Genomic DNA, 19801 nt, shown 5'->3' on the forward strand with positions numbered 1-19801 from the left:
AGCTGGTGTGGTGTGTATTATATGGTGTGGTGTATATTAGCTGGTGTGGTGTGTATTAGATGGTGTGGTGTGTATTAGATGGTGTGGTGTATATTAGCTGGTGTGGTGTATATTAGCTGGTGTGTATTAGATGGTGTGGTGTGTATTAGATGGTGGGGTGTATATTAGCTGGTGTGTATTAGATGGTGTGGTGTGTATTAGCTGGTGTGGTGTGTATTAGATGGTGTGGTGTATATTAGATGGTGTGGTGTGTATTAGATGGTGTGGTGTGTATTTGCTGGTGTGGTGTGTATTAGCTGGTGTGGTGTGTATTAGATGGTGTGTTGTGTATTAGCTGGTGTGGTGTATATTAGCTGGTGTGGTGTGTATTAGCTGGTGTGGTGTGTATTAGCTGGTGTGGTGTGTATTAGATGGTGTGGTGTGTATTAGCTGGGGTGGTGTGTATTAGCCGGTGTGGTGTGCATTAGATGGTGTGGTGTATATTAGCTGGTGTGGTGTGTATTATATGGTGTGGTGTATATTAGCTGGTGTGGTGTGTATTAGATGGTGTGGTGTGTATTAGATGGTGTGGTGTATATTAGCTGGTGTGGTGTATATTAGCTGGTGTGTATTAGATGGTGTGGTGTGTATTAGATGGTGGGGTGTATATTAGCTGGTGTGTATTAGATGGTGTGGTGTGTATTAGCTGGTGTGGTGTGTATTAGATGGTGTGGTGTATATTAGATGGTGTGGTGTGTATTAGATGGTGTGGTGTGTATTTGCTGGTGTGGTGTGTATTAGCTGGTGTGGTGTGTATTAGATGGTGTGTTGTGTATTAGCTGGTGTGGTGTATATTAGCTGGTGTGGTGTGTATTAGCTGGTGTGGTGTGTATTAGCTGGTGTGGTGTGTATTAGCTGGTGTGGTGTATATTAGCTGGTGTGGTGTGTGTTAGCTGGTGTGGTGTGTATTAGCTGGTGTGGTGTATATTAGCTGGTGTGGTGTGTATTAGCTGGTGTGGTGTATATTAGCTGGTGTGGTGTGTATTAGCTGGTGTGGTGTATATTAGCTGGTGTGGACATTATGGGACTTGCTCATCCACAAGAGCATTACTGAAGTCGGGCACTGATGTTGGGTGATTAGACCTGTCTCGCAGTCGGCATTTCAATTCATACCAAAGGTGTTCGATGGGGTTTAGGTCAGGTCTGTTTAGGTCTGTGCATTCGGGCAGGGAGCGTTCTCCTGGCATCCGCCAAACTCAGATTTGTCCCGACGTTGGACTGCCAGAAGCGTGACTCATCACTCCAGAGAACTCGTTTACACTGCTTCAGAGTCCAATGGCGGCGAGCTTTACACCACTCCAGCCAACGCTTGGCATTGCGCTCGATGATCTTAGGCTTGTGTGCGGCTGCTCGGCCATGGAAACCCATTTCATGAAGCTCCTGATGAACAGTTCTTGGGCTGACGTTGCTTCCAGAGGCAGTTGGGAACTCTACAACCCCGTTCTGTGAGGTTGAATGGCCTACCACTTCGCTGCTCAGCCGTTGTTGCTCCTAGAGGTTTCTACTTCACAATAACAACACTGACAGTTGACCGGGGCAGTTCTAGCAGGGCAGAAATTTGACAAACTGACTTGTTGGAAAGGTGGCATCCTATTACGGTGCCACGTTGAAAGTCACTGAGTTCTTCAGTATGGGGCCATTCTACTGCCAATGTTTGTCTATGGAGATTGCATGGCGGTGTGCTCAATTTTATACACCTGTCAGCAACGGGTGTGGCTGAAATAGCCGAATCCACTCATTTGAAGGGGTGCCCACATAGTTCTGTCTATATAGTGTATGTGGTATAGGGCGCAATTTTCAGGAACTGCTTTTGACTCGCGAGCTTTCAGAACTACTGGCTAAAAGTTAACAAATGTAACAGAGAATCTCTTTAATTAAATGACGGCTATATGCTCTTCTCTGCTCTTCTCTCCTCTCGTTTCTTCTCTTAAGGTGTCTGAGCTGTTGGCCAACATGCCTGACCCGACCCAGGACGAGGTTCGAGAGGAGGGGGAGAAGGTGCTCTTAGCTAGACCCTCGGCTGAGGAGGAGCTGGCTGATCTAGCCCTGCCCGTGGACGGGACCGAAGTCCTCTCAGACATCTTTGGATTAGATCTGAGGAGAGGAGAAGGAGGACAGTATAAGATAACTGCTCATAACCCCAACGCCAGTCTGACTGATCTGCTTAACTCTCCAGTCCCCTCCTCTCCTCACCTCGCTACCTCACCGTCCCCGGAATTGAGAAGACGGCACCAGGTAATGTCATTTTACCCCCTCTCTCTCTCTCTCTCTCTGTCTCTGTCTCTCTCTCTCTATCTCTCTCTCTCTCTCTCTCTCGCTGTGCCTCTCTCTCTCTCTCTCTCTCGCTGTGCCTCTCTCTCTCTCTCTCTCTCTCTCTCGCTGTGCCTCTCTCTCTCTCTCTCTCTCTCTCCCTGGACCATTGCTTTCGCAGCAGGAAGAGACATTCGTGTCTCCATAGTGTCGGCCTGCCTGGACTCCCACCACTCTAACACATTATCTACACATTACCACGATTGAGTGTTTCTGCTCTGTGTTGATAAGGCTGCTCTGCCTCCTTGATGTTTTCGCTGTTGTTCTGTGACGTGGTGCGTTTCTGCTGTTTTAGGCTAAGAGCCCTTCAGAGGAAGGGAGGACAGGGACCGAGGAAAGCAAGGAGGCCAAGGCAGAGCTGGAGAAAGCACAGTATGTACCACTTCCCCTTCCTCTGATACTTCTGGTGTGTTCATCTGAAATGCGGCAGTTGAACACAATGAAACTAAGTTGATCATGGGAGAGCAATATTATTACAATGTGAAAGAATGTACCAACAAAACAGCTGTAAACACTGTCCTCCCTCTGCTGCTTCTGATAACTGACTGTTCCTGCTGTCTAGGGGAGTGGATGGAGAGAAGCAGGAGGAGAGGAGGAAGGAGGAGGAGAGGAGGAAGGAAGAGGAGAGGAGGAAGGAGGATAAGAAGAGGAAGGAGGAGAAGCCGAAAGCTAAAGTGAGACAGCACCACACCTCCAAGTCTGATGAGCATGACATGCAGGAGTCTGCCTTCTGGAAGAAAATCATCGCCTATCAGAGGAAGCTGCTGGTACGACACACACGCACGCACGCACACACACACACACACACACACACACACACACACACACACACACACACACACACACACACACACACACACACACACACACACACACACACACACACACACACACTGGCCTGTATTCTACATACATGTCAGCCACCCCAACCCCCTCTATCAGCCACCCCACCCCCTCTGTCAGCCACCCCACCCCCTCTATCAGCCACCCCACCCCCTCTATCATCCACCCCCTCTATCAGCCACCCCCTCTATCAGCCACCCCACCCCCTCTATCAGCCTCCCCACCCCCTCTATCAGCCACGCCACCCCCTCTATCAGCCACCCCCTCTATCAGCCACCTCACCCCCTCTATCAGCCACCCCCTCTATCAGCCACCCCACCCCCTCTATCAGCCTCCCCACCCCCTCTATCAGCCACGCCACCCCCTCTATCAGCCACCCCCTCTATCAGCCACCTCACCCCCTCTATCAGCCACCCCCTCTATCAGCCACCCCCTCTATCAACCACCCCACCCCCTCTATCAGCCACGCCCTCTATCAACCACCCCACCCCCTCTATCAGCCACCCCACCCCCTCTATCAGCCACCCCCTCTATCAGCCACCCCACCCCCTCTATCAGCCACGCCACCCCCTCTATCAGCCACCCCACTCCCTCTATCAGCCACCCACCCCCTCTATCAGCCACCCACCCCCTCTATCAGCCACCCCACCCCCTCTATCAGCCACCCCACCCCCTCTATCAGCCACACTCTCCTTCACAAACATCTCACCATTGTGTTGTGATTGTCTTTTTTTCTAGAACTATTTTGCTCGGAACTTCTACAACATGAGAATGCTGGCGTTGTTTGTGGCCTTCGCCATCAACTTCATCCTCCTCTTCTACAAGGTAATCACAACCAGGAAGTAGGAAGTAGCTAGCGTTACGATTTACCACTCCATGGATACCTCTGGTGATGCTGCTGCTGAAGAGTTGCTGGGTGGGGAGAACATTGGATGGCTAGACCACTCCAACAATGTGTATTTTACTGATATATTATATCAATGAGGATCCAGCTACCCTCTGTTTAAAGACTAGTCGTTTTAGAGTGAGCCCATGGGGTTCATTGTTCGCCCTCACCCTCCTCCAGGTGTCCTCCTCCTCGGCGGTGATGCCTGAGAGCAGAAGGCCCCGGGCAGGCAGCAGTGTGCGGTGGGACCCCGTGACGGAGGGTAGTGACCCCCAGGAGCCTCAAAACCCCCAGCAGGGCCCTGTGTCTGTCCACTTTGTGCTGGAGGAGAGCACCGGATACATGGAGCCCACCCTGCGTATCCTGGCCATCCTACACACTGTCATCTCCTTCTGCTGCATCATAGGATACTACTGCCTCAAGGTAGGATACTGCTGTTACTACTGCCTCAAGGTAGGATACTGCTGTTACTACTGCCTCAAGGTAGGATACTGCTGTTACTACTGCCTCAAGGTAGGATACTGCTGTTACTACTGCCTCAAGGTAGGATGCTGCTGTTACTACTGTCTCAAGGTAGGATACTGCTGTTACTACTGCCTCAAGGTAGGATACTGCTGTTACTACTGCCTCAAGGTAGGATACTGCTGTTACTACTGCCTCAAGGTAGGATACTGCTGTTACTACTGCCTCAAGGTAGGATGCTGCTGTTACTACTGTCTCAAGGTAGGATACTGCTGTTACTACTGCCTCAAGGTAGGATACTGCTGTTACTACTGCCTTAAGGTAGGATACTGCTGTTACTACTGTCTCAAGGTAGGATGCTGCTGTTACTACTGTCTCAAGGTAGGATACTGCTGTTACTACTGCCTCAAGGTAGGATACTGCTGTTACTACTGCCTTAAGGTAGGATACTGCTGTTACTACTGCCTTAAGGTAGGATACTGCTGTTACTACTGCCTTAAGGTAGGATGCTGCTGTTACTACTGCCTTAAGGTAGGATACTGCTGTTACTACTGCCTCAAGGTAGGATACTGCTGTTACTACTGTCTCAAGGTAGGATGCTGCTGTTACTACTGCCTCAAGGTAGAATACTGCTGTTACTACTGCCTTAAGGTAGGATACTGCTGTTACTACTGCCTTAAGGTAGGATACTGCTGCTACTACTGCCTTAAGGTAGGTAACTACTGCCTTAAGGTAGGATACTGCTGCTACTACTGACTTAAGATAGGATACTACTGTTACTACTGCGTTAAGATAGGATACTGCTGTTACTACTGGCTCAAGGTAGGATACTGCTGTTACTACTGCCTTAAGGTAGGATACTGCTGTTACATCTGTCTTAAGGTAGGATACTGCTGTTACTACTGCCGTAAGGTAGGATACTGCTGCTACTACTGCCTTAAGATAGGATACTACTGTTACTACTGCCTTAAGGTAGGATACTGCTGTTACTACTGCCTTAAGGTAGGATGCTGCTGTTACTACTGGCTCAAGGTAGGATGCTGCTGTTACTACTGCCTTAAGGTAGGATGCTGCTGTTACTACTGCCTCAAGGTAGGATACTGCTGTTACTACTGTCTCAAGGTAGGATGCTGTTGTTACTACTGCCTTAAGGTAGGATACTGCTGTTACTACTGCCTTAAGGTAGGATACTGCTGTTACTACTGCCTTAAGGTAGGATACTGCTGTTACTACTCTCTCAAGGTAGGATACTGCTGTTACTACTGCCTTAAGGTAGGATACTGCTGTTACTACTGTCTCAAGGTAGGATGCTGCTGTTACTACTGCCTCAAGGTAGGATGCTGCTGTTACTACTGCCTCAAGGTAGGTTACTACTGCCTCAAGGTAGGTTACTACTGGCTCAAGGTAGGTTACTACTGCCTCAAGGTAGAATGCTGCTGTTACTACTGCCTCAAGGTAGGATGCTGCTGTTACTACTGCCTCAAGGTAGGTTACTACTGCCTCAAGGTAGGTTACTACTGGCTCAAGGTAGGTTACTACTGCCTCAAGGTAGGCTCCTACTGCCTCAATGTAGGCTCCTACTGCCTCAAGGTAGAATACTGATGTTACTACTGCCTCAAGGTAGGCTGCTACTGCCTCAAGGTAGAATACTGATGTTACTACTGCCTCAAGGTAGGCTCCTACTGCCTCAAGGTAGAATACTGATGTTACTACTGCCTCAAGGTAGGCTCCTACTGCCTCAAGGTAGAATACTGATGTTACTACTGCCTCAAGGTAAGCTCCTACTGTCTCAAGGTAGGATACTGATGTTACTACTGCCTCAAGGTAGGTTACTACTGCCTCAAGGTAGGATACTGCTGTTACTACTGCTTCAAGGTAGGATGCTGATGTTACTGCTGCCTCAAGGTAGGCTCCTACTGCCTCAATGTAGGTTACTACTGCCTCAAGGTGGGCTACTACTGCCTCAAGGTGGAGTTCTCCACCTCTCTGATCAATCCTTCCTCCATGCCTGTTTCCCCACCAGGTCCCGTTGGTGATTTTCAAGCGTGAGAAGGAGGTGGCGAGGAGGCTGGAGTTTGATGGTCTCTACATCACAGAGCAGCCGTCGGAGGATGACATTAAAGGCCAGTGGGACAGACTAGTGATTAACACTGGGTACGTCCACTGTCACTGCTCAGTTACGGCTTCGTTCATTATCACATCCTCCCTAATGGCACCAGATACCCTACCTAGTGCACTACTGTAGACCAGCTATGCTCTGTGTAGGGTATAGGGTGCCGTTTGGGACCCAGTCAGCTATTACAGCAGCGTCCGGGTCCACAGAGGCCACAGGCTGGGCTAATTGTCCTCTAAATGTTTAAATGTCAAACCTAACGATCACGCTCGTCTCGCAGTGGAGGTGCTTTGACTCTGCAACCCTATGGATCGCATATTAATGATATAGAGAAATTAATGAATATGGCAAACCATTTTCGTTAATCCATTCCATCGGTGGATAATGTACTCTGTATCGACTGACCATGTGGATAATAGTTATTGTTTGGAGGATGTTGATTAGTAATGTAATATACTCTGTATAGACTGAGCATGTGGATAATAGTTATTGTTTGGAGGATGTGGATTAGTAATGTAATGTACTCTGTATAGACTGAGCATGTGGATAATCGTTATTGTTTGGAGGATGTTGATTAGTAATGTAATGTACTCTGTATAGACTGAGTATGTGGATAATCGTTATTGTTTGGAGGATGTGGATTAGTAATGTAATGTACTCTGTATAGACTGAGCATGTGGATAATCGTTATTGTTTGGAGGATGTGGATTAGTAATGTAATATACTTTGGTTTTGATTTTCAGATCGTTTCCTAACAACTACTGGGATAAGTTTGTGAAGAGGAAGGTAGGTCTGAATTCATATTCACTGAAGTGATATATATTAATTTATCTTTACATCAGTGACCTGTTTAGAACCAGTTTAAAACATATTTAGAACCAGTGTATAACCTGTTTAGAACCACTTTAGAACCTGTTTAGAACCAGTTTACAACATATTTAGAACCTGTTTAGAACCTGTTTAGAACCAGTTTACAACATATTTAGAACCAGTTTACAACATATTTAGAACCAGTTTAGAACTGGTTTAGAACCAGTTTACCACATATTTAGAACCGGGTTAGAACCAGTTTAGAAGCAATTTAGACCAGTTTAGAACCAATTTAGAACCAGTTTACAAAATGTTGAGAACAAGTTTAGAACCTATTTAGAAACAGTTTACAACACATTTAGAACCTGTTTAGAACCTGTTTACAACATATTTAGAACCTGTTTAGAACCTGTTTACAACATATTTAGAACCCGTTTAGAAGCTGTTTAGAAGCTGTTTAGAAGCTGTTTAGAACCTGTTTAGAAGCTGTTTAGAAGCTGTTTAGAAGCTGTTTAGAACCTGTTTAGAAGCTGTTTAGAATATATTAGAAGTAAAGCTGTATGGTTCCCCTGCAGGTGATGGATAAGTATGGAGAGTTCTACGGCCATGACCGCATCAGTGAGCTGCTGGGTATGGACAAGGCTGCTCTGGACTTCAGTGACGCCCACGAGAAGAAGAAACCCAAGAAAGACAGCTCGTTAGCCGCAGTGTGAGTCTGGGGGTGGGGAGAGCTCGTTAGCCGCAGTGTGAGTCTGGGGGTGGGGAGAGCTCGTTAGCCGCAGTGTGAGTCTGGGGGTGGGGACAGCTCGTTAGCCGCAGTGTGAGTCTGGGGGTGGGGAGAGCTCGTTAGCTGCAGTGTGAGTCTGGGGGTGGGGAGAGCTCGTTAGACGCAGTGTGAGTCTGGGGGTGGGGAGAGCTCGTTAGACGCAGTGTGAGTCTGGGGGTGGGGAGGGCTCGTTAGCCGCAGTGTGAGTCTGGGGATGGGGAGAGCTCGTTAGCTGCAGTGTGAGTCTGGGGGTGGGGAGAGCTCGTTAGCCGCAGTGAGAGTCTGAGGGTAGCCGCAGTGTGAGTCTGGGGGTGGGGAGAGATCGTTAGCCGCAGTGAGAGTCTGGGGGTGGGGAGAGCTCGTTAGCCGCAGTGTGAGTCTGGGGGTGGGGAGAGCTCGTTAGCCGCAGTGAGAGTCTGGGGGTAGCCGCAGTGTGAGTCTGGGGGTGGGGAGAGCTCGTTAGCCGCAGTGAGAGTCTGGGGGTGGGGAGAGCTCGTTAGCCGCAGTGTGAGTCTGGGGGTGAGGAGAGCTCGTTAGCCGCAGTGTGAGTCTGGGGGTAGGGAGAGCTCGTTAGCCGCAGTGTGAGTCTGGGGGTGGGGAGAGCTCGTTAGCCGCAGTGTGAGTCTGGGGGTGGGGACAGCTCGTTAGCCGCAGTGTGAGTCTGGGGGTGGGGAGAGCTCGTTAGCTGCAGTGTGAGTCTGGGGGTGGGGAGAGCTCGTTAGACGCAGTGTGAGTCTGGGGGTGGGGAGAGCTCGTTAGCCGCAGTGTGAGTCTGGGGATGGGGAGAGCTCGTTAGCTGCAGTGTGAGTCTGGGGGTGGGGAGAGCTCGTTAGCCGCAGTGAGAGTCTGGGGGTAGCCGCAGTGTGAGTCTGGGGGTGGGGAGAGCTCGTTAGCCGCAGTGTGAGTCTGGGCGTGGGGAGAGCTCGTTAGCCGCAGTGTGAGTCTGGGGGTGGGGAGAGCTCGTTAGCCGCAGTGAGAGTCTGGGGGTAGCCGCAGTGTGAGTCTGGGGGTGGGGAGAGCTCGTTAGCCGCAGTGAGAGTCTGGGGGTGGGGAGAGCTCGTTAGCCGCAGTGTGAGTCTGGGGGTGAGGAGAGCTCGTTAGCCGCAGTGTGAGTCTGGGGTGGGGAGAGCTCGTTAGCCGCAGTGAGATTCTGAGGGTAGCCGCAGTGTGAGTCTGGGGGTGGGGAGAGCTCGTTAGCCGCATTGAGAGTCTGGGGGTGGGGAGAGCTCGTTAGCCACAGTGTGAGTCTGGGGGTGGGGAGAGCTCGTTAGCCGCAGTGTGAGTCTGGGGGTGGGGAGAGCTCGTTAGCCGCAGTGTGAGTCTGGGGGTGGGGAGAGCTCGTTAGACGCAGTGTGAGTCTGGGGGTGGGGAGAGCTCGTTAGCCGCAGTGTGAGTCTGGGGGTGGGGAGAGCTCGTTAGCCGCAGTGTGAGTCTGGGGGTGGGGAGAGCTCGTTAGCCGCAGTGTGAGTCTGGGGGTGGGGAGAGCTCGTTAGCCGCAGTTTGAGTCTGGGGGTGGGTTAGAGCTCGTTAGCCGCAGTGTGAGTCTGGGGGTGGGGAGAGCTCGTTAGCCGCAGTGTGAGTCTGGGGGTGGGGAGAGCTCGTTAGACGCAGTGTGAGTCTGGGGTGGGGAGAGCTCGTTAGCCGCAGTGTGAGTCTGGGGGTGGGGACAGCTCGTTAGCCGCAGTGTGAGTCTGGGGGTGGGGAGAGCTCGTTAGCTGCAGTGTGAGTCTGGGGGTGGGAAGAGCTCGTTAGCCGCAGTGTGAGTCTGGGGGTGGGGAGAGCTCGTTAGCCGGTGTGTGAGTCTGGGGTGGGGAGAGCTCGTTAGCCGCAGTGTGAGTCTGGGGGTGGGGAGAGCTCGTTAGCCGGTGTGTGAGTCTGGGGTGGGGAGAGCTCGTTAGCCGCAGTGTGAGTCTGGGGGTGGGGACAGCTCGTTAGCCGCAGTGTGAGTCTGGAGGTGGGGAGAGCTCGTTAGCTGCAGTGTGAGTCTGGGGGTGGGGAGAGCTCGTTAGCCGCAGTGTGAGTCTGGGGGTGGGGAGAGCTCGTTAGCCGGTGTGTGAGTCTGGGGGTGGGGAGAGCTCGTTAGCCGCAGTGTGAGTCTGGGGGTAGGAAGAGCTCGTTAGCCGCAGTGTGAGTCTGGGGGTGGGGAGAGCTCGTTAGCCGCAGTGTGAGTCTGGGGGTGGGGAGAGCTCGTTAGCCGCAGTGTGAGTCTGGGGATGGGGAGAGCTCGTTAGCCGCAGTGTGAGTCTGGGGGTGGGGAGAGCTCGTTAGCCGCAGTGTGAGTCTGGGGGTGGGAAGAGCTCGTTAGCCGCAGTGTGAGTCTGGGGGTGGGGAGAGCTCGTTAGCCGGTGTGTGAGTCTGGGGGTGGGGAGAGCTCGTTAGCCGCAGTGTGAGTCTGGGGGTGGGGAGAGCTCGTTAGCCGCAGTGTGAGTCTGGGGGTGGAGAGAGCTCGTTAGCCGCAGTGTGAGTCTGGGGGTGGGGAGAGCTCGTTAGCCGCAGTGTGAGTCTGGGGGTGGGGAGAGCTCGTTAGCCGCAGTGTGAGTCTGGGGGTGGGGAGAGCTCGTTAGACGCAGTGTGAGTCTGGGGTGTGGAGAGCTCGTTAGCCGCAGTGTGAGTCTGGGGGTGGGGACAGCTCGTTAGCCGCAGTGTGAGTCTGGGGGTGGGGAGAGCTCGTTAGTTGCAGTGTGAGTCTGGGGGTGGGAAGAGCTCGTTAGCCGCAGTGTGAGTCTGGGGGTGGGGAGAGCTCGTTAGCCGGTGTGTGAGTCTGGGGGTGGGGAGAGCTCGTTAGCCGCAGTGTGAGTCTGGGGGTGGGGACAGCTCGTTAGCCGCAGTGTGAGTCTGGGGGTTGTGAGAGCTCGTTAGCCGCAGTGTGAGTCTGGGGGTGGGGACAGCTCGTTAGCCGCAGTGTGAGTCTGGAGGTGGGGAGAGCTCGTTAGCTGCAGTGTGAGTCTGGGGGTGGGGAGAGCTCGTTAGCCGCAGTGTGAGTCTGGGGGTGGGGAGAGCTCGTTAGCCGGTGTGTGAGTCTGGGGGTGGGGAGAGCTCGTTAGCCGGTGTGTGAGTCTGGGGGTGGGGAGAGCTCGTTAGCCGCAGTGTGAGTCTGGGGGTGGGGACAGCTCGTTAGCCGCAGTGTGAGTCTGGGGTGGGGAGAGCTCGTTAGCCGCAGTGTGAGTCTGGGGGTGGGGACAGCTCGTTAGCCGCAGTGTGAGTCTGGAGGTGGGGAGAGCTCGTTAGCTGCAGTGTGAGTCTGGGGGTGGGGAGAGCTCGTTAGCCGCAGTGTGAGTCTGGGGGTGGGGAGAGCTCGTTAGCCGGTGTGTGAGTCTGGGGGTGGGGAGAGCTCGTTAGCCGCAGTGTGAGTCTGGGGGTAGGAAGAGCTCGTTAGCCGCAGTGTGAGTCTGGGGGTGGGGAGAGCTCGTTAGCCGCAGTGTGAGTCTGGGGGTGGGGAGAGCTCGTTAGCCGCAGTGTGAGTCTGGGGATGGGGAGAGCTCGTTAGCCGCAGTGTGAGTCTGGGGGTGGGGAGAGCTCGTTAGCCGCAGTGTGAGTCTGGGGGTGGGAAGAGCTCGTTAGCCGCAGTGTGAGTCTGGGGGTGGGGAGAGCTCGTTAGCCGGTGTGTGAGTCTGGGGGTGGGGAGAGCTCGTTAGCCGCAGTGTGAGTCTGGGGGTGGGGAGAGCTCGTTAGCCGCAGTGTGAGTCTGGGGGTGGGGAGAGCTCGTTAGCCGCAGTGTGAGTCTGGGGGTGGGGAGAGCTCGTTAGCCGCAGTGTGAGTCTGGGGGTGGGGAGAGCTCGTTAGCCGCAGTGTGAGTCTGGGGGTGGGGAGAGCTCGTTAGACGCAGTGTGAGTCTGGGGTGTGGAGAGCTCGTTAGCCGCAGTGTGAGTCTGGGGGTGGGGACAGCTCGTTAGCCGCAGTGTGAGTCTGGGGGTGGGGAGAGCTCGTTAGCTGCAGTGTGAGTCTGGGGGTGGGAAGAGCTCGTTAGCCGCAGTGTGAGTCTGGGGGTGGGGAGAGCTCGTTAGCCGGTGTGTGAGTCTGGGGGTGGGGAGAGCTCGTTAGCCGCAGTGTGAGTCTGGGGGTGGGGACAGCTCGTTAGCCGCAGTGTGAGTCTGGGGGTTGTGAGAGCTCGTTAGCCGCAGTGTGAGTCTGGGGGTGGGGAGAGCTCGTTAGCCGCAGTGTGAGTCTGGGGGTGGGGAGACAGAGTCAGGTAGGGGGCTGGGAGTGATGGGGGAGACAGAGTCAGGTAGGGGGCTGGGAGTGGGGAGACAGAGTCAGGTAGGGGGCTGGTGGTGGTGGGGGAGACAGAGTCAGGTAGGGGGCTGGTGGTGGGGAGACAGAGTCAGGTAGGGGGCTGGGAGTGGGGAGACAGAGTCAGGTAGAGGGCTGGGAGTGGGGAGACAGAGTCAGGTAGGGGGCTGGGAGTGGGGAGACAGAGTCAGGTAGGGGGCTGGTGGTGGGGGGGGAGAAATGACAGGGGAGGGGGAGGGATGGAGGGTGAAGGGATTTTACTACACCAGCAATAACATCTGCTAAATATGTGTATGTGACCCAATACAATTTGTTCTGGATGTCCCTGACTGTGCCTGTTGGACCCTTCAAAGCCCACGCATTGAACTTAGATCATTAAAGCTCATAGATGGGGGAGCGTACTCTACGTTAGAGAGAACGAAACATCTAGTTCCACTTTCTAAATGTGCATCTTGCTCTGTCTCTGTTGTTCATATGGAGGAAGCTTCCTCTGAAGCCAATATAGTGAGAGGTGTTTTGAAAGCTGTTCTCCTAATATTTTCAGTGTTTCAGTTGGAAGATGGTGGCAACATGACCAATCACTGTACAGGATGGTGGCAACATGACCAATCACTGTACAGGATGGTGGCAGCATTACCAATCACTGTACAGGATGGTGGCAACATGACCAATCACTGTACAGGCTGGTGGCAGCATGACCAATCACTGTACAGGATGGTGGCAGCATGACCAATCACTGTACAGGATGGTGGCAACATGACCAATCACTGTACAGGATGGTGGCAACATGACCAATCACTGTACAGGATGGTGGCAACATGACCAATCACTGTACAGGATGGTGGCAGCAGGAGGCCTGATCGATGACAAATACACCCCAACATGAATCGTATTGATGTTGTGTTCTCTCTTGTCTCCCCTGGTCTGTTACAGATTAAACTCTGTTGATGTCAAGTACCAGATCTGGAAACTAGGAGTCGTCTTCACAGACAATGTAAATAAAGACTTATTTCATCCTGCTAAGTAACTTCAACTTTTTATTTAATATACAATAATACATTTTATATTCCATTTAGCAGACATTATTTCTAACTCTTCATCTTCTTCTTCCTCTTTGTCTTCTTCTTCTTCTTCTTCTTCTTCTTTGTCTTCTTCTTCGTCTTCTTCTTCTTCTTCTTCTTCTTTTTTGTCTTCTTCTTCTTCTTTGTCTTCTTCTTCTTCTTCTTCTTCTTCTTCTTCTTCTTCTTCTACCTGACCCCTGCAGTCGTTCCTGTATCTAGCTTGGTATATGACCATGTCCATCCTGGGTCACTACAACAACTTCTTCTTCGCTGCTCATCTCCTGGACATCGCCATGGGCTTCAAGACCCTCCGCACCATTCTGTCTTCTGTCACGCACAACGGCAAACAGGTACTGGTGTCTGCACTGGGCTTTATCACTGTGTCTGGGCTGTATCACTGTGTCTGGGCTTTATCACTGTGTCTGGGCTGTATCACTGTGTCTGGGCTTTATCACTGTGTCTGGGCTGTATCACTGTGTCTGGGCTGTATCACTGTGTCTGGGCTGTATCACTGTGTCTGGGCTGTATCACTGTGTCTGGGCTGTATCACTGTGTCTGGGCTGTATCACTGTGTCTGTGCTTTATCACTGTGTCTGGGCTTTATCACTGTGTCTGGGCTTTATCACTGTGTCTGGGCTTTATCACTGTGTCTGCTCTGGGCTTTATCACTGTGTCTGGGCTTCATCACTGTGTCTGGGCTGTATCACTGTGTCTGGGCTTTATCACTGTGTCTGGGCTTCATCACTGTGTCTGGGCTTTATCACTGTGTCTGCTCTGGGCTTTATCACTGTGTCTGGGCTTTATCACTGTGTCTGGGCTTTATCACTGTGTCTGCTCTGGGCTTTATCACTGTGTCTGGGCTTTATCACTGTGTCTGGGCTTTATCACTGTGTCTGGGCTTTATCACTGTGTCTGGGCTTTATCACTGTGTCTGGGCTTTATCACTGTGTCTGGGCTTTATCACTGTGTCTGGGCTTTATCACTGTGTCTGGGCTGTATCACTGTGCCTGGGCTTTATCACTGTGTCTGGGCTTTATCACTGTGTCTGGGCTATATCACTGTGTCTGGGCTTACTTAGTATTCTACAAATCACTGTCTAAAGATACAATATGTTACTGTAGGTACATTCACAATATATTACTGTAGATACATACAGTGTCTAAAGATACAATATGTTACTGTAACTAATTCACAATATATTACTGTAGATACGTACAGTGTCTAAAGATACAATATATTACTGTAGATACATAGTGTCTAAAGATACAATATATTACTGTAGATAGATACAATGTCTAAAGATACAATATATTACTGTAGGTACATACAGTGTCTAAATATACAATATATTACTGTAGATACATACAATGTCTAAAGATACAATATATTACTGTAGATACATACAGTGTTTAAAGATACAATATATTACTGTAGATACATACAATGTCTAAAGATACAATATATTACTGTAGATACATACAATGTCTAAAGATACAATATATTACTGTAGATACATACAATGTCTAAAGATACAATATATTACTGTAGATACATACAATGTCTAAAGATACAATATATTACTGTAGATACATAGTGTTTAAAGATACAATATATTACTGTAGATACATACAGTGTTTAAAGATACAATATATTACTGTAGATACATACAATGTCTAAAGATACAATATATTACTGTAGATACATACAGTGTTTAAAGATACAATATATTACTGTAGATACATAGTGTTTAAAGATACAATATATTACTGTAGATACATACAATGTCTAAAGATACAATATATTACTGTAGATACATACAATGTCTAAAGATACAATATATTACTGTAGATACATAGTGTTTAAAGATACAATATATTACTGTAGATACATACAGTGTTTAAAGATACAATATATTACTGTAGATACATACAATGTCTAAAGATACAATATATTACTGTAGATACATACAGTGTCTAAAGATACAATATATTACTGTAGATACATACAGTGTCTAAAGATACAATATATTACTGTAGATACATACAGTATCTAAAGATACAATATATTACTGTAGATACATAGTGTCTAAAGATACAATATATTACTGTAGATACATACAATGTCTAAAGATACAATATATTACTGTAGATACATACAATGTCTAAAGATACAATATATTACTGTAGATACATAGTGTTTAAAGATACAATATATTACTGTAGATACATAGTGTTTAAAGATACAATATATTACTGTAGATACATAGTGTCTAAAGATACAATATATTACTGTAGATACATACAATGTCTAAAGATACAATATATTACTGTAGATACATACAATGTCTAAAGATACAATATATTACTGTAGATACATAGTGTTTAAAGATACAATATATTACTGTAGATACATAGTGTTTAAAGATACAATATATTACTGTAGATACATAGTGTCTAAAGATACAATATATTACTGTAGATACATACAATGTCTAAAGATACAATATATTACTGTAGATACATACAATGTCTAAAGATACAATATATTACTGTAGATACATAGTGTTTAAAGATACAATATATTACTGTAGATACATAGTGTTTAAAGATACAATATATTACTGTAGATACATAGTGTCTAAAGATACAATATATTACTGTAGATACATAGTGTCTAAAGATACAATATATTACTGTAGATACATACAATGTCTAAAGATACAATATATTACTGTAGATACATACAGTGTTTAAAGATACAATATATTACTGTAGATACGTACAGTGTCTAAAGATACAATATATTACTGTAGATACATACAGTGTCTAAAGATACAATATATTACTGTAGATACGTACAGTGTCTAAAGATACAATATATTACTGTAGATACATAGTGTCTAAAGATACAATATATTACTGTAGATACATACAGTGTCTAAAGATACAATATATTACTGTAGATACGTACAGTGTCTAAAGATACAATATATTACTGTAGATACATAGTGTCTAAAGATACAATATATTACTGTAGATACATACAATGTCTAAAGATACAATATATTACTGTAGATACATACAATGTCTAAAGATACAATATATTACTGTAGATACATAGTGTTTAAAGATACAATATATTACTGTAGATACATAGTGTTTAAAGATACAATATATTACTGTAGATACATAGTGTCTAAAGATACAATATATTACTGTAGATACATACAATGTCTAAAGATACAATATATTACTGTAGATACATACAATGTCTAAAGATACAATATATTACTGTAGATACATAGTGTTTAAAGATACAATATATTACTGTAGATACATAGTGTTTAAAGATACAATATATTACTGTAGATACATAGTGTCTAAAGATACAATATATTACTGTAGATACATAGTGTCTAAAGATACAATATATTACTGTAGATACATACAATGTCTAAAGATACAATATATTACTGTAGATACATACAGTGTTTAAAGATACAATATATTACTGTAGATACGTACAGTGTCTAAAGATACAATATATTACTGTAGATACATACAGTGTCTAAAGATACAATATATTACTGTAGATACGTACAGTGTCTAAAGATACAATATATTACTGTAGATACATAGTGTCTAAAGATACAATATATTACTGTAGATACATACAGTGTCTAAAGATACAATATATTACTGTAGATACGTACAGTGTCTAAAGATACAATATATTACTGTAGATACGTACAGTGTCTAAAGATACAATATATTACTGTAGATACGTACAGTGTCTAAATATACAATATATTACTGTAGATACATAGTGTCTAAAGATACAATATATTACTGTAGATACATAGTGTCTAAAGATACAATCTATTACTGTAGATACGTACAGTGTCTAAAGATACAATATATTACTGTAGATACGTACAGTGTTTAAAGATACAATATATTACTGTAGATACATACAGTGTTTAAAGATACAATATATTACTGTAGGTTGTTGTTTCGTACTCCAACACTCTGAGGGTGTGTGTCACGCCCTGACCTTAGATATCTCTGTTTTCTTTATATTTTGGTTAGGTCAGGGTGTGACTAGTTTGGGTACGCTAGTTTTTGCATTGTCTAGGGGGTTATGTATGTCTAGGGGGTTTTTCTATGTCTAGGGGGTTATGTATTGTCTAGGGGGTTATGTATGTCTAGTGGGTTATGTATGTCTAGGGGTTTTTCGTAGGTCTAGGTGATTTGTGTGTGTATTGGTGGCCTGATATGGTTCCCAATCAGAGACAGCTGTTTATCGTCCCACATTTTAGGGAACCAATAGTATTTGAACAAATTCACTTGGATGCATCTGCAGTTTGTTTTGGTTGGTTCAGATGGTGTGGTGCCCAATATAAATGAATGCTAATGTATTGTGTCATTTTGGAGTCACTTTGATTCTAAATGAGATTAGAATGTGTTTCTGAACACTTCTACATTAATGTGGATGCTACGCTACCATGGTTACGGATAGTCCTGAATGAATTGTGAATAATAATACTCACAAGACAGGCTAACCTCTCAATGTTACCATTAAGGAGGTTAGCATTAAAACAGGCTAACCTCTCACCGTCACCATTAAGAAGGTTAGCAGTTTATATCATGCACCAAGACAGGCTAACCTCTCACCGTTACCAGAAGGTTAGCATTCAAACAGGCTAACCTCTCACTGTTACCAGAAGGTTAGCATTAAAACAGGCTAACCTCCCACTGTTACCATTAAGGAGGTTAGCATTAAAACAGGCTAACTTCTCACCGTTACCATTAAGGAGGTTAGCATTAAAACAGGCTAACCTCTCACCGTTACCATTAAGGAGGTTAGCATTAAAACAGGCTAACCTCTCACCGTCACCATTAAGAAGGTTAGCAGTTTATATCATGCACCAAGACAGGCTAACCTCTCACCGTTACCAGAAGGTTAGCATTCAAACAGGCTAACCTCTCACTGTTACCAGAAGGTTAGCATTCAAACAGGCTAACCTCTCACTGTTACCAGAAGGTTAGCATTCAAACAGGCTAACCTCTCACCGTTACCATTAAGGAGGTTAGCATTAAAACAGGCTAACCTCTCACCGTTACCATTAAGGAGGTTAGCATTAAAACAGGCTAATTATCCAGGTGTTGACATTAGTTGGATGCCTACAGATATAAATGCAATGTGTTTCTGTATGGAGGAATGGTCTAATACCTCTCCCAATGTGTTTCTGTATGGAGGAATGGTCTAATAACCCTCCCAATGTGTTTCTGTATAGAGGAATGGTCTAATACCCCTCCCAATGTGTTTCTGTATAGAGGAATGGTCTAATACCCCTCCCAATGTGTTTCTGTATAGAGGAATGGTCTAATACCCCTCCCAATGTGTTTCTGTATGGAGGAATGGTCTAATACCCCTCCCAATGTGTTCCTGTATGGAGGAATGGTCTAATACCCCTCCCAATGTGTTTCTGTATAGAGGAATGGTCTAATACCCCTCCCAATGTGTTTCTGTATAGAGGAATGGTCTAATACCCCTCCCAATGTGTTTCTGTATGGAGGAATGGTCTAATACCCCTCCCAATGTGTTTCTGTATGGAGGAATGGTCTAATACCCCTCCCAATGTGTTTCTGTATAGAGGAATGGTCTAATACCCCTCCCAATGTGTTTCTGTATAGAGGAATGGTCTAATACCCCTCCCAATGTGTTTCTGTATAGAGGAATGGTCTAATACCCCTCCCAATGTGTTTCTGTATGGAGGAATGGTCTAATACCCCTCCCAATGTGTTTCTGTATAGAGGAATGGTCTAATACCCCTCCCAATGTGTTTCTGTATAGAGGAATGGTCTAATACCCCTCCCAATGTGTTTCTGTATAGAGGAATGGTCTAATACCCCTCCCAATGTGTTTCTGTATGGAGGAATGGTCTAATACCCCTCCCAATGTGTTTCTGTATGGAGGAATGGTCTAATACCCCTCCCAATGTGTTTCTGTATGGAGGAATGGTCTAATACCCCTCCAAATGTGTTTCTGTATGGAGGAATGGTCTAATACCCCTCCCAATGTGTTTCTGTATAGAGGAATGGTCTAATACCCCTCCCAATGTGTTTCTGTATGGAGGAATGGTCTAATACCCCTCCCAATGTGTTTCTGTATAGAGGAATGGTCTAATACCCCTCCCAATGTGTTTCTGTATGGAGGAATGGTCTAATACCCCTCCAAATGTGTTTCTGTATGGAGGAATGGTCTAATACCCCTCCCAA

General features: G+C 47.0%; 1 protein-coding gene across 1 annotated transcript in view; it reads left to right on the forward strand.

The window, feature by feature from the left end:
- Positions 1–19801, forward strand: part of LOC139411176 (ryanodine receptor 2-like) — a 338127-nt gene that overhangs the window by 298678 nt on the left and 19648 nt on the right. The window contains exons 92-101 of the mRNA XM_071157129.1: positions 1972–2274; positions 2645–2721; positions 2912–3116; positions 3931–4017; positions 4259–4501; positions 6564–6694; positions 7397–7439; positions 8039–8172; positions 13393–13453; positions 13724–13870. Of these exons, the coding sequence (XP_071013230.1) occupies positions 1972–2274; positions 2645–2721; positions 2912–3116; positions 3931–4017; positions 4259–4501; positions 6564–6694; positions 7397–7439; positions 8039–8172; positions 13393–13453; positions 13724–13870 (1431 nt within the window). The remainder of the gene's footprint in view (positions 1–1971; positions 2275–2644; positions 2722–2911; positions 3117–3930; positions 4018–4258; positions 4502–6563; positions 6695–7396; positions 7440–8038; positions 8173–13392; positions 13454–13723; positions 13871–19801) is intronic.

The sequence above is a fragment of the Oncorhynchus clarkii genome, chromosome 1 (genome assembly GCF_045791955.1).
Source record: "Oncorhynchus clarkii lewisi isolate Uvic-CL-2024 chromosome 1, UVic_Ocla_1.0, whole genome shotgun sequence".
NCBI classification, from domain to species: domain Eukaryota; kingdom Metazoa; phylum Chordata; class Actinopteri; order Salmoniformes; family Salmonidae; genus Oncorhynchus; species Oncorhynchus clarkii.